At 38.4% G+C, this 14694-nt stretch overlaps 1 protein-coding gene across 3 annotated transcripts in view; it reads right to left on the reverse strand.

Annotated features, from left to right (window-relative positions):
* LOC136885434 (NAD(P) transhydrogenase, mitochondrial) overlaps positions 1–14694 on the reverse strand; it is a 151317-nt gene that overhangs the window by 27768 nt on the left and 108855 nt on the right. For all 3 annotated transcript variants that reach the window (XM_067157984.2, XM_067157986.2, XM_067157985.2), the window contains 2 exons: positions 6902–7122; positions 2301–2452 (listed from right to left, as the gene is read on the reverse strand). In XM_067157984.2, coding sequence (XP_067014085.2) covers positions 2301–2452; positions 6902–7122 — 373 coding nt within the window. The remainder of the gene's footprint in view (positions 1–2300; positions 2453–6901; positions 7123–14694) is intronic.

Genomic DNA, 14694 nt, shown 5'->3' on the forward strand with positions numbered 1-14694 from the left:
ACTGTGTCATTCTTGTCAAAGCACAAACAACCGCTAATATAAATAATGAGTTGATCGAGTGGTTGAAGGATCACAATATTTCGGTTCGCGATGACATGAAGAAGGAGGATCTCGTGCATCCTGTGAAACAAAACAAGCCCTAGTACCCAGTTTACATGGTGGATGAAATAGCACGGGCATAAAGTTGTTCACCTCCTACTATACCATTGCCATCTTAACGCCATAAAACTGATTTGCGATTCTTAACATTTTCGGAAGTTGGAAGACCTCTTTGGGAAGCCGTCGGCCGTGTAAGTGCGAAAGAATGGAACAAGGTTGTGAGACACAATCCAAGATAATTCAAGCTTGAGAGAGGGAAGGTATCAATTTTCTCGTTTGGGTCAAGCGAGAGTGAAACCTCAACAGTCTATGACAATACCGATAGTGACTCAGAAATGAATGGTGTATTCCCTATGTAGGATTTTTTCCCTCCTTAGGAGAAATTGGATCTATCAGCAATGCAAACTTCTAGATAGTGAGTACAAATTTTGTTTCATTTTCTCGCGTTTTATATGTTCAAGCATTGATCTATTTTTATCATTTAGCCTTATCCTAATGTGTGTGTTATTTTTAATCTTATGCGAGTTATACGCACTGCTACAAAGAATAATTGATTCTGGACTTATATTAGAGTATATTCATTTCCGTTCATGTTGTGAATCTTGAATCAACTGTTTGTACTCATAACAATTTGGCACCAATTGACTTCTGGTTAACTGTCAAGTCGAAACTCATAGAAACGGAACTATAGTCACTGATTATTCTAATATATAATGGGCGACTTCAACATAAACCTTCTTGAACCTTACTCTCCTCAGACAACCCAACTTTTAACTTCTTTTAAAGCTTGCAACTTAACATTTCTCCCTCTCAATGCTACACATCACACAGACACATCACACACCTTAATTGATCCCATTGCCACTAATCAACCTGAATTAGTTCTTCACCACAGTCAAATTAGTGTCCCAGGTATATTGTGGCATGATGCTATATCTATGGCCTATTCTATTAAAAGTCCCAAGTTCACACCGAAAATAATTTCATATAGAGATCTACGAAGAATTGATAAGAATAAACTTTTACAAGACACAGTTGCAGTGCCATGGCAGGATATATTCAAACTTAAAGACATACCTAAATGACAAAGTGACTCTTTTCAAACAAGATATAACTGAGCTGTACTATAAGACATTCCCCTGAAAAGAAGGCTTGAGTTTCGTAGAAGCCAGCTCCCTGCCTCTCAGGTGAGATTAGAGCACTAATGGCTGAACGCGATGCTGCTTATTGAAGACTTAGAAAAAACTGCACTCCTGACAATCTACTTAACTATAAGAGACTGAGAGTACAACTTCCAATAATCTAAGCGTCCTGACATAATTTCATAAAGAACACTACTTGAAATTTCAGGTAACTCATAACTTAATGGTGAAATTGTAAAGCGTCTATTTTCTCGAACCTTTGCATCGACTCTTTACACCAAGTCTTCGCCCACTACACTTCTCGTTGTGAACGTTAGCACGGCCTTCTTTAAATGCTCTAACCCATTTTCTTACCATTCACTTGCTCATAGCATGCTCTCCATACACTCCACTAATCTGCCAATGAATTGAAACAGCTTTCACGCCTTTTCCATCTAGAATGGAATCACAGTGCGTACTACACACTTGGCGGGGTCATTAATTGTCAGAGGTATTTTCAATACGCCTCTGACTAGCCTACAGATGTACATACTGAGCGTGCAAGGTTCGAACCCTGACCGAAGCACTGCAGCGACCATATTTATAAACGGTACTTTCTTAAGAAACATGCTTTGTATAATAGGAAGAAAATGGCAGGTCAGTGTGAGAAGAGAAAGCGATAGAAATAGGAAACGAGGTCAAATATTAAAACACAAAAGGACAAGGGCAATCTTCACATCATCGCACACTGCAGTCTTCAAACAGATCGGCCCTCTCCTGATCAGTTCCAGTTCTTCCACATTCACCTCTTCTCAGCTCATTTCTGCTTACCAGCTTCATCAGCAGGGCGGGCATCAACACTCATCGAGGGGCCATCTTGACAGATCTTCAGTCTTGTTGGGGGATAAGTGCAGGATAAGAAGAAAGACAAGATAGTGTAGGAAAGAAACATAACACAAAGATAAATGAAGGTGGTAAAAGAATAGGAACACAGGACAAACACAAAAGGAGAAAACGATCCTAATGGGGTATAAGGTAGCAAATTTTGACTTTGCCTCAGTTGAAAGTTGAAACACTCACCTTACACATGATGTATGAAAGAATGGCACCAGAAGATCCAATGAGGGATCCTACAATGGTCATTAGAGTATTGTCCAACATGAAACCTTCAGCACACAGAGCCCAACCAGAGTAGCTGTTCAGTACTGTTATGACCACGGGCATGTCCGCACCTGAAAAAGTAAAACACAGCATAGTGGCCAATTAGGTTCAAAATTCCCAATTCATTTGCCTATTTCTGTGATTTCCTACTCATTGTGACCCAGGAATAATAATAATCGTATGGCCTCAGCTGCCGTTTTGCAGACATTTCGATTTGACGCCATCTGGCTGTCTGCTCGTCAATTTCGACGTTCCGGTTTACTCTGTCTGCCATCTAGCGGACCTAGAATAAACCGGATCTCTCTTGGGCGTCTATGGCTGAGATTGATTTAATTTTGTCGGGTAAATACCAAATGTATCACCAGAGATCTTTTACATGCCGACATCGTACGACATGGAGTGTCGAATGGACTTTTTTCCGCCCTTCAAAAATCCGACTACCTCTGCCGGGTTCGAACCCGCTATCTTGGGATCCGGAGGCCGACACTCTACCACGGATCCACAGAGGCAGCTTGTGACCCAGGTATACCACTTGACAACTTAAATAAACATTTTTGTAGTGTTAAAATTAAGCACAAACCACAAATTATAATTCACACTATAAACAAATTTCTGATCCAGCTACTACCAAATAGACCAATGTTCAAATTCTGTACTGTTAATGAAACTGAGGAGAAACATAAACTGCTTTTTTTTAATTCCTAAAAGTACCAGTATTTATTATATAATTCCTAAAAATTACAAGTAGTTAGTAAATTATTCCTTAAAAGTACTAGTATTTAGTAAATTATTCTTAAAATGTTCAAGTATTTAGCAAATCATTCATAAAAAGTACTTGTATTTAGTAAATTATTCTTAAAATGTTCAAGTATTTAGTAAATCATTCAAAAAAAGTACTTGTATTTAGTAAATTATTATAAAAATGAACAAGCATTTATTAAATTATTAATAAAAAATTCCTAGTATTTAGTACATTATTGCTAAAAAGTAAATTATTCTTAAAATGTTCAAGTATTTAGCAAATCATTCATAAAAAGTACTTGTATTTAGTAAATTATTATAAAAATGAACAAGCATTTATTAAATTATTAATAAAAAATTCCTAGTATTTAGTACATTATTGCTGAAAAGTAAATTATTCTTAAAATGTTCAAGTATTTAGCAAATCATTCATAAAAAGTACTTGTATTTAGTAAATTATTCTTAAAATGTTCAAGTATTTAGTAAATCATTCACGAAAAGTACTTGTATTTAGTAAATTATTATAAAAATGAACAAGCATTTATTAAATTATTAATAAAAAATTCCTAGTATTTAGTACATTATTGCTAAAAAGTAAATTATTCTTAAAATGTTCAAGTATTTCATAGATTATACCCACAAAGTGTTTTTGGTCCAATCAAATGCCACTGGAGTTAATGACTGAACCATCATCATCACCATTAAAAATATTCAAGACATTAAATGCCCAGTGACTGCTGACATACGAGGGCGAATCAAAAAGCAAGTTACACCAGCTCACCGTGAGAGTATGTTGTGTGTAGTGACCGTGGCCAATGCAGAGCAAGCAAAAGTAATTGCCGACACATCCCATAGGAAAGTGTGGTATCCTGTCGCATTTTGTGTGTGCAGAGTGGACTAGGCTCATTGGCGAGACAACTGGATGTTCACTCCAAATTGGAGATGCGTGCAACGATCAGATTTTGATGGGCTAAAGGGCTCAATTGCATGGACATTCATTGTGAAATCACTGCTGTATATGGTGTGTGTGCAATTTCTCACCCAGTGGTGAAAGCAATTTAATGCCGGACGCACCCATCTCACAGACTAATATCGTGAAGCCAGGCCCACAACATCCAGTCCCATTGCACATGTTGACAGTGCGGACGGGATCGTTAGAGAGAATCGGCACATAACACTGCAGGAAACTGCCAGCGTGCTGAACATTTCGTATGGCAGTGTGTTCTCCACTGGTCGCCAGCACCTTGGATTTCATAAACTGTGTCAAAGATGGGTCCCACGTCTGCTCACCGATGTTCACAAGGGACAATGTTTCCAACCGTCACTGGCGTTTCTGCAATGGTATTCTGTGGAGGGCAACGAGTTTCTGCAGCAAATCATCACAGGGAATAAAAAATGAGTCCACCACTTCACCCCTGAAACAAAGAGAACATCGACGGAATGGGTGCATATCACATCACCGCCATGAAAGAAGGCCAATGTCCAAGCTTCAACAGGAAAGGTAATGGCGACAGCGTTCTTTGACATGAAGGCTGTGGTGCACATAGCATTTATACCGAAAGGCACGACAATCAACTCTGCTTTGTATTGTCAAACGTCGAACCAGTTGCGTAAGGCAATTAAAGAAAAGCGGTGGAGAAAATTGACCGGTGGTGTGATTTTGTTGCAAGATAACGCACCACTTCACATGGCCCACCCCGAACTGCTGCAGCGATTCAGTGAGAGGTATGGCAACATCCTCCATTCGGTCCAGACTTAGTGCCATGTGATTATCAGTGTTTGGTAAGCTCAAAAAGGATCTCGGTAGACGACAATTCCGAAACGATGAGGAGGTGAAAGCAGCCGTCTCCAGGTGGTTACATAATACTGGAGCATCCGGAATCAAAAAGTTGGTTGACGTTCCGAGAAATGTTTGCAGTCTCTAGGGGACTATGCGGAAAAGTTAACTTGCATTTTATGTTGTCATAGCCGTGTTACCTATGTGTAAGTGGTTTCATAAATGGCCATAACTTGGAAGTGTAACTTACTTTATGATTTGCCCTCGTACACAACTTCTGCCTCAGTTCCAGAACATATCCAAAGATACGGAAATCTGCCATCATAAATCCGGTACCAGGAAAGTCTCCATCTGTTCATTTATCAGACTCTCGGCCAGTCTGTATACTCCCTTCTCTCTCCAAACCCTTCAAAATGGATAATCCATCAACAACCGAGTACCCTATCTTAACAATTATTCCTTGTTTGACCCTTTGCAGTCAGGCTTCAAAAAGGGACACAGCATGACCACTGCCCTATTGAAAATCACAGATGACATTAGACAAGCAACGAGTGAACAGCACAGTCATATTACTGTACTTAATCTTCTTGATTTTAGTCGAGCATTCAACACCATTTCCTATAGTCAGGAAACCTCACTTGTACTTCTAATAGATTAGGCAGTGTATTCTCTTTTAAGGTTCGCAGACATTGGCTTACTCCAAGTTTTCTTTTACTGTCATCTATTTTCCACCTCAATAACGATTCTCTCCCAGAGTGAAAAGTATAAAGATTGGTGGAACTGCACCTCTAATGGATACCAATAAAGATTTTCATCATAATTCATCCAGCTATATGACACCTGACACTCTGGGCCATATGCTCAAAATGCTCTTTCAACAGGTGAAAATGCAATTATCTGGCAAACTGTTAGAGTTACAAATAAAATGGATTGAACATTTTTGAACAAAATTTACAGCAATTCTAAATCTTGCACAAGTGCTCCTATTTCACTAACATGACAAATAGTTTGCCCGTTATTTTGGCTTTTATTGAATGAGGCATGCACCAAAAGACAGAAAGGTATCTTTTTCTGGAAAACAATCACAGCTGAAAGAAAATGCACATAAACTTTCTTTGTACAAAACTGAATTCTAAGTACATTTGATAGATTCCATTCTTTAACAGAACTAATAGTTCACGCAGACGATGTTCTTTTCAGACAATTTCTCCAGCATGCTCCCCCACCCTTTTTTTTTTAACTACCTGCTCCCCTGATAAGCTAATATAATTATATATATAGCCTCTAATAATTCAGAAGAAATGAGCCAGGGATGGCGAACCTATGACGCATGCCGCTAGGTAACACGCAAACATGATTTCTGTGGCACATCAGGACAACATGTCACATATTTTAATATTTTTAACATGTAATAAATAGGTCAAAAATTTAGCAACATAGCCTATTTTGACATTCAAAGTCATCTCCGTACAGGCCATGAAGGCCTTTGGAGGGGTGGAAGGTAAAGGCTTCCACTATTCGTAACCTCGGCACTTGATGGGGTAAAGTGGTTAGCTCTACGCCTGGCCGCCTTCGCCTCCAGGAATCAACCAGGTACTCATTTTTGGTGTAGGCTGAGTGAACCTCAGGGCGATGTGCACCATAAATATACTTTATTTTTAAAATTTACCTGCTTTTGAAATGTAATTTTCAATTATTTTTGCAAAATAAAACCATAAAATATTCAGTTTATTTGTTATGCAATGTAATACCTAATTTAAGTCAAATGAGGGATTTCATGATGTTTTTAAAGGAAAACAACCGATGGCACACAAGATAGTAAAAAACAATAGGAAAGACCTTAAGTGACATGCTAGTCGCTAAAGGTTTTTCCATTCCTGAAATAAGCTTTCTAATGGCAGGTTGGTTTCCACATACAAACAAACTCTCAAACTTCCCTAGTACAGATAATAAATTCTGGTTTTCTAAGTTGAGCATAAAGAAAATTTCAAACAAATCATACCTCCAATAGCTGCTGTCAATGTCACACCCAGGGTTGCAGAAAGTCCAGCAGTGGTTCCCAGACAGGCCAACCCCGTCCCTAGAGAGGGAGCAAGGTAGAAAATACCCATAGCTCCTAAGTTGGCAGCTGCCAGACCAGTGTTGAGTGTATTCCGACCTGGCAGGAGGAGAGGGTTGGAGCTGAGCAGTCCCTGGAGCTTACCGTACGCCACCAAGGAGCCACTATAAGAAAGCAGGTTCTCTCTCAATGCTGTTCTCAGACCAGATATTAAGGGTCCAGGGAAGATTCAAATTAACTCACAAAATCTTCATTTGTTATTACAACATTTTTTATTGAAGAATTGAAGCATTCAGAGACTTTAAAACCATCATCAAGTTCTCCTTCCAGGTTGGACTGTTTGTTTTATGTACCTTACGACAGTGGCATAAATATGACTTTGCCTTTGTGGCGGGGAATATGAACAGGAAGGGGCTAATGGAAAAGTTAGAAGCCAAAGAAAGAAAAATCCTGAGAAAAATTCCAGGACCAACCAGAGAAAATGGTGAGTACAGATACGGCATAACAATGAACTGTACCTGCATGTGGAAAGGATAACGGACACCATTCGGAAACGGAGGATTAATTTTTACGGCCAAAGAACACGTATGAGCTCACAAAGATTGACCAAGTGAATCTTTTCCTACTTTGTAAATAAGACACAAAGGACCCTGGTTCACCAAAGTTGAAAAAGACCTTCAAGAAATAGGGATCACACATGAAGACGTCCAGGAACATGTTCCTCTCCAGAAGAAAGATTGAGCATACTAGTGATTCCAAGGAAAGCCAAAGTTGAAAACAGGCAAGAAGTGGACTGATGAAAGAAAGGAGGCTCACAGAAAGCGAATGCCAAAATAATGAGAAAGAATTAAAGCTCAAAGATGCAAATGGCTGAAATAACATGGTCCACAGTTGGGCGATGATGATGATGATGATGATGATGGTGGTGGTGATGATGATGATAATAATAATAATAATAATAATAATAATAATAATAATACTTTAAAAACCAATTTTGAATGGATGTTTTTATTATTTTTACCTTCATAAAAATAATAACTGTAAGAAATAAAAGCACCTAATAGAGGGGGAGAGATACATCCTCCTTATCTACGCCGCTGCCTTACGCACATGTTGCTAATGTTCCAATACATTTCAATAGCTGATGTAACCCTACTTGATCTGAGATGAATCAACTATGAAGCTGGTCTCTATGCCTTGCCTCATCTTTTTTTCTCCGTCCTAAATCTCAGTCTGTAAACTCATACAAGGGCGATAGTTCGATTTGATGGTTTTTTTCTATGTACTGTATGATCAATTTGTGCCTATTCAGAGGTTTTAATAATAATAATGTTATTTGCTTTATGCCCCACTAACTACTTTTATAGTTTTTGAGGACGCCAAGGTGCCGGAATTTAGTCCCACAGGAGTTCTTTTATGTACCAGTAAATCTACCGACACGAGGCTGACGTATTTGAGCACCTTCAAATACCACCGGACTGAGCCAGGATCAAACCTGCCAAGTTGGGGTCAGAAGGCCAGCACCTCAACCATCTGAGCCACTCAACCCGGCTATTCAGAAGTTTTGTCATACTATAAAACAATAAGGTGCTTTCACCCATTGCAACAGAAACCTTGCTATCCTTATTCTGCCCCATGTATATTAATCTATAGAAGAACCTCTATTAACCGAAACAAAGAGGGTAAAGGGGGTTTCGAATTAATAATTAAAATGTCATTTTTAGAGGTTAAGAATCACTTTTAGAAGGTTTATGTGAAAGTAAATGAAGACAATAGGGTACATATTATACCAGAGATACTGTTCTAAGTTATAGTCCTGATGTGTGAAGTTATGTTGCCCGCCGAGCGAGCTCATCCAGCAGCCTGCAAGCATGCCAGCTGAGAGCGACGAGGAGTTGTGACGTCACAAACTGTGGAACGCAGTCAAGGCCACGTTCCATCAGCTGATAGAATGTTCAATTCTTTCCATCGTTGATATATTTTGAGTGGATTCAGGTACAAAGACATGAACTACGTCGTCGGGTAGCCCAATTTTTATGAATGTGACTGCCAAGTTTGAAAGAAATATGTTAAGGATTAAGGGAGATATTAGTAAAAATAAAACAGTTACAATCTCTGGGGGATCCCGCCAGTCTACATTGTGCAACAGTCGAGGCCGTTCGGTCGGCTGTTGGTTATTCTGCCACCGTGATGTAAGTCGCCAGTTCAACTCTCCAATGAAAGCTTAAGTCCGCGTACTATTGAACTCTGATTCTACAACGCATCTACAAGACTTAGAAGAATTACAGTATAATTTGCGTGTGGTAATAGAAGTTGCGTATGTGTTGAGACGTGAACAGTTCAGGTGTTTAACTATTTACAGGAACAGTGTGATCCAAACTTACATTTCCTCACTAGTACGATACTACGCTACCAAGTACTTAAACGTAATTTGATATTTGAAAATACAAGAGATGATAGGATTTGAATGACAGTGTTTAAACTTTACAAAGTGATTTAACATTGAATGCTAAAGGTGATAAAACTTTGTCATTAATGAAACGTCAAAACTGTACATAATTGTATTTAACCCCAACAAGTGATAAAACTGTGCTAATAGTGGAACGTAATTTAGTATTTCAAACTGTATAGGCGATTGAATTTTGTGGTAGTAAAACGTCAAAGTGCACGATTACTCTACCAAGGTGTTAGAACATTTCGTCAAATTATACGTTTATGTTACAAGCTACTGACCAAAAGTAGTTGAATTTAATAGTGCTGTCAAACTTAAGATTTATTTTCCAAGTGACCAGATTCACGATAGAACACAGCCTTAGAACTGTGGTTAAATAAACTGGTGCAGTTAACATTTCTTAATTATCCAGATAGGACTTGTGTTGAACCCAGGACGGTTCTAGAAAGGACAGTGTTTTCTTTTTTGCCATTATTTAATCGTGAACAAGACTAAATTCACAGAACAAATTCTTTCGTTTCATTTTATTTCAAGAAACTCTGTAAAGTTTGAAAGTTGAATATTTTATTTTCTATGTCATTATTCAGCCGAAGTTATCATATTTAACTTTGATAAAGTGATTTATTTTCCATGGCTGATACATCCGATATAATTACGAGTTCAATTTAATTTATCACTTAACTCCATCCAGTAGTAATGACTGTGATATTACATCGCAATTATCCAGTGCAATCAAACTGTGAGGACAGTTTATCGCCACTTGTGATTTGTTTAAAATCGCCATTAACAATAACTTTGTTTGTGCAGTCCAGTTTGAATCCTAGTGCAGTGTTACAACAAATATCATGAGTGCTCCTAGATCATCTAGATCTTCTAGATATTCAAGATCTTCTAGAAATTCAAGATATTAGAGACCTTCTCGGAAGATGGTGCCACTATGAACGAACGTTGCAATCCCACAGTGTACCAGGACCAGCTCAATCCCAGGAGAAATACTCGTAACTGCTGTGCTGAGGTGATCTTGAATTCTGCTTGTATTTTATGAATAAAATTTTGAGCAAAATTAAAAACATTCCATTATACTTATTTTACTTCCCTCTCCTCTGTAACAAATCAGATAGAGACCGGACACCCGTGTCGAGTCTCGTGTTCAGCTAGCCAACATAATCAACTTTTACTGTTACAATAAATAATAAATACATTGTTGACAAAGTACTTTATGTACTGGAAACCCAAACTGCTCAACTGTATTTACAAACCAACACTATGTTTTCGGTTATAGTGCCAATTGTCTCATAAAGGGAGAAGAGTGGGTTTTGTATGCCGATCACTCCTGGAAGTCTCACAAGTCACCTTTATCTTCATTCCAAATACATAAATGCTATAAAAATGTCATGAAACCTGACCGCAGTAAGATCAGTTCCCTGCCGAACTTTCAGCTCAAACCGTTGCCGCCAAAACGGTTGTAATGAGACTGAAACGCTTCGACATGTGCTGGGGTTCTGCAGGAGCTCCGAATTACTGCACAACAATCATCACCATCGAGTAAAGACATCAATTGCTCAAGGCCTGATGCAGCGTGGACAGGAAGTGCACGAAAAAGTTCACTGCATCTCTACCAACGACTTACCGAGAAGAGTGGATATCATAGCTATCAATAACAAAAAGAATAAAGTGATGGTGTTACATCCTACCATTCACTTTAAGAGGGACCTGCAACAGGCTCAGAATGTTCATCGTCATGGTCTTCGTCTTTTTGACAGAGCCCGTCCATCCTGCTCTGGGCCTCCCTCTTGCCCTCTTTACTTCTATCTTAGGCTCCGACACTTGAGGTAACCTTCCCTCCTCCATCGTCACAACATGTCCAAACCATCTCAATTTATTCTTCTCCATCCTATCACTCAGTTTTTCTACCGCTGTCTCTTTACATTTCATAGGAACTTCTCTGTTGCACACCAGGTTCCTCACATTCTGGTAGAACGTACTTCCCCACTTGTACCCTTCTGCTGATCTCCTTATCCAACCTTGAATCTTGCATTATTTTACTTCCCAAAAATTTGAACGGTAAATGGTATTTCGGTTAAAAGTGTTTTGAATAACGGAGGTTTTATTGTACTCATTTCCCTGAACAATTAAAATGTAATGTTACAAGAATAGGATTTTTCTCTGCAAGATAAACACTTTAAAACGGGGTGAAAATGGGAAATTAAGATTCCTACTATTAAAGAAACATGATGATGAATAATAATGATAATAATGTTACTGGCTTTACATTCCACTAACTACTTTTTTGGTTTTTGGAGACGCAGAGGTGCCAAAATTTTGTCCCGCAGGAGTTCTTTTACGTGCCAGTAAATCTACTGACACGAGGCTGACGTATGTGAGCATTTTCAAATACCACCGGACTGAGCCAGGATCAAACCTGCTAAGTTGGGGTCAGAAGGCCAGCGCCTCAACCGTCTGAGCCACTCATCCTGGCTGATGATGATGATGATTGTTGTTGTTTAAAGGGGCATAACATCTAGGTCATCGGCCCCTAATGGTACAAGGTGCAATGCAATTAAAATTTTAAAATGTAGCCACTGATTAGAATTTAAAACAAATTATGATGAAAAAATTACTGTATTATGAATTTAAAATGATCAGTGGATCTAATTTGTGCTGTCTTATTTTTTTATAAAATTATATTAAAGACAGATTGACGGACAATAAGGCATTGCCGTTGAAGTGAAATCACATACATCATTCACATTAAAAATAAATGGAACACATTATAATACTGTACATAAAGACTAACCAGATCGGAGTCAATATAAAAAAGTTAAAAATAAAATAAAAATTAAAAGCAAATAGAAAATTAACTTTTATATATGATAAAACAGGCAATCATCCTTCATGAAACGTATGATGACGTCTGCTGACTACTAGTCACCTTGTAGAACAAGGGAGATGGTACTCGAAAGTTTGAGACTAGGGCGCACTTCGGCCAGGTCTGTACACTCTGTAAAGATGATTACTACGGTCAGATGATCACCGTAAGTACACATTGAGGGTAACTAGGAGTGCGACACCATGGCCAATCTGAAGACTACATAATGCCCCTGCTTCTCTCTGAGAAAGCAGAAAGTCTTCCATACCTTCATAGTTCCTTTTATCGTTCTCAGCTTATTTGAGAGAGGGGTGGCCTGCCACTTCATCTCCCAATGGGAAATAACCAAATGTATTTGTTGGTGCCTCAGGTGTAAAGGTGGCGTGGCACACCAGATTCAGCAAGCAGGCTATCAAGGGAAATTGTACAGAATGCTCCCATTCCCAACCTAACTCTGCTGTGGTGGATGCTATTCAGTTTCGCAAGGATGGTTTGCCTTGCTGAACCACATGCTGCACTGCAATAACCTAACCTAGATAAAATATCTGCCCTATAAAATAGTAGGAGCACCGTGTGGTCTGCCCACCCACATAATGCCACTAAGTTTCTTAGCACATCTGACCTTTAACTGACGCATGTATGCTCCCACAACAATTCACTATCGGAAAAGAGCCCAAAAATCTGCATGTGTCGACTACAGGAAGAGCAACCCCCGACTAAATAAAGCTCAGGATGTGGGTGAAGAATGCACTTCTGGCAGAAGTGAACAACAGAGGTCTTTGCTGTTGAGAACTGAATTATTTCTTTTTACAATTTATTTTACATCACACCGACACAGATAGGTAACATGTACACAATGTGGTTTTTCTTATATCGGACAGACTGGCCGCAGCTTTAACACGAGATATCTGGAACATTATAACGCTCAAAAACACAATAAGTACTCAGCGATGAGCCAACATATGAGAGAAACGGGCCATCACTTTACATCCATAGAGAAAGATCTTACCATCATTAGAAGCATAGGTAAAGGGAAATTAATGAATGAACTGGAAAACCTACACATCTTTTTAGACCAAACCTACAATAAAAATAAAAATCTCAACGACGTCAATGAAATTAAAAATCCTTTGTACGAATTAACACCTAGATTAATTAATATCGTGAATTCAGATCAAAACAAAATCCCTTAATTATTTAAATCTCCACACTCAAATGCTTCATCCATCATGCCAAAAGTTAAACCCGCCCATATTGCTTCTAGAAACTCCCCTCCAGCAACAGCACACACGCCCATAGACCAGCCTACCCCCACTCTCCCTCCATGCCCCGCCCCTCCATTACCGCACCAGTACAACACCAGGAGTAGAAATGGTGACAAGACAGGCGCTGCCGGAACAGACAGATCCATCTAGTATTAACTGAACAAGTAAGTCATTTTACAGTTAAGAGGTGTTAATTTAATACATTTTATCACAACGCGTGCTCAAAAAGTTTTAATTCAAAATTATTTTTCTACTTCATTACAGATATTCTTAAGATCCCTCCCAAAGACCAAGCAACACTTCAACGGGAACAATTTTCACACAAGACTGTATCAAGTGTCTAGGATGTTTCTTCCCAATTAAGCAGCAGCCTAAAACTATGAAACAGCTAAATATTGTACTCTTGTCAATTCCTTGACGTTACATGAGACCCAAAGTCAAGATGCTAACAGTTTCATTCACAACGTTTTTGACCAGTCTACCTACAACAATCGGCTTTTGAATCTCCACTTGTGCACGACAACACATTTAAATATTAGTTACGTCAAGAACATGAAAATGAAAATCGTGGGTCAAACAAGCTCCAGTTTTAATATCAGCCCTTCTCAAAAAAGAAGATCCGTTTCATTTTATTTTTAGTTTTGAACATTTTAAGTTAACCAGAATAGAACTGCCAACTTAAAACACATTTAATTTAAATTTATATTTTCAATCTTGACCAACCTACAATCAGTTCAAATCTCCACTTATTGTTGACGACACATCCTGTCACCAGACACGATACGTCAAGAACTTAATATGATATAGGGGTCACATAAACCCCGATATGCAATCCTCTTCACCGAAAAGAAGATCCATTTTAGTTTTGGACATTTTCCATATTAGATAGATTAGGACCAAAAAACTTTACTGTATTGACTTATGTTTGTATATATTGTATATAATGTATATGTTGTATATAGTGTATATATTGGTATGTTTATATTGGTTAAAAAGGTCCCAAACCTTGACCTAAAGGTTGTTTACGGGCTGAAGATGCCCAAAATAATGGGTGAAACATGTACCTGACCAAATAAGTCTACATAAAATCATGTAGATAATAACCACATTAAACGTGGAAAGTATTGAATAGGTGGTTTTTTATTAAATT

Source organism: Anabrus simplex, chromosome 14, assembly GCF_040414725.1.
Source record: "Anabrus simplex isolate iqAnaSimp1 chromosome 14, ASM4041472v1, whole genome shotgun sequence".
Lineage (NCBI taxonomy): Eukaryota > Metazoa > Arthropoda > Insecta > Orthoptera > Tettigoniidae > Anabrus > Anabrus simplex.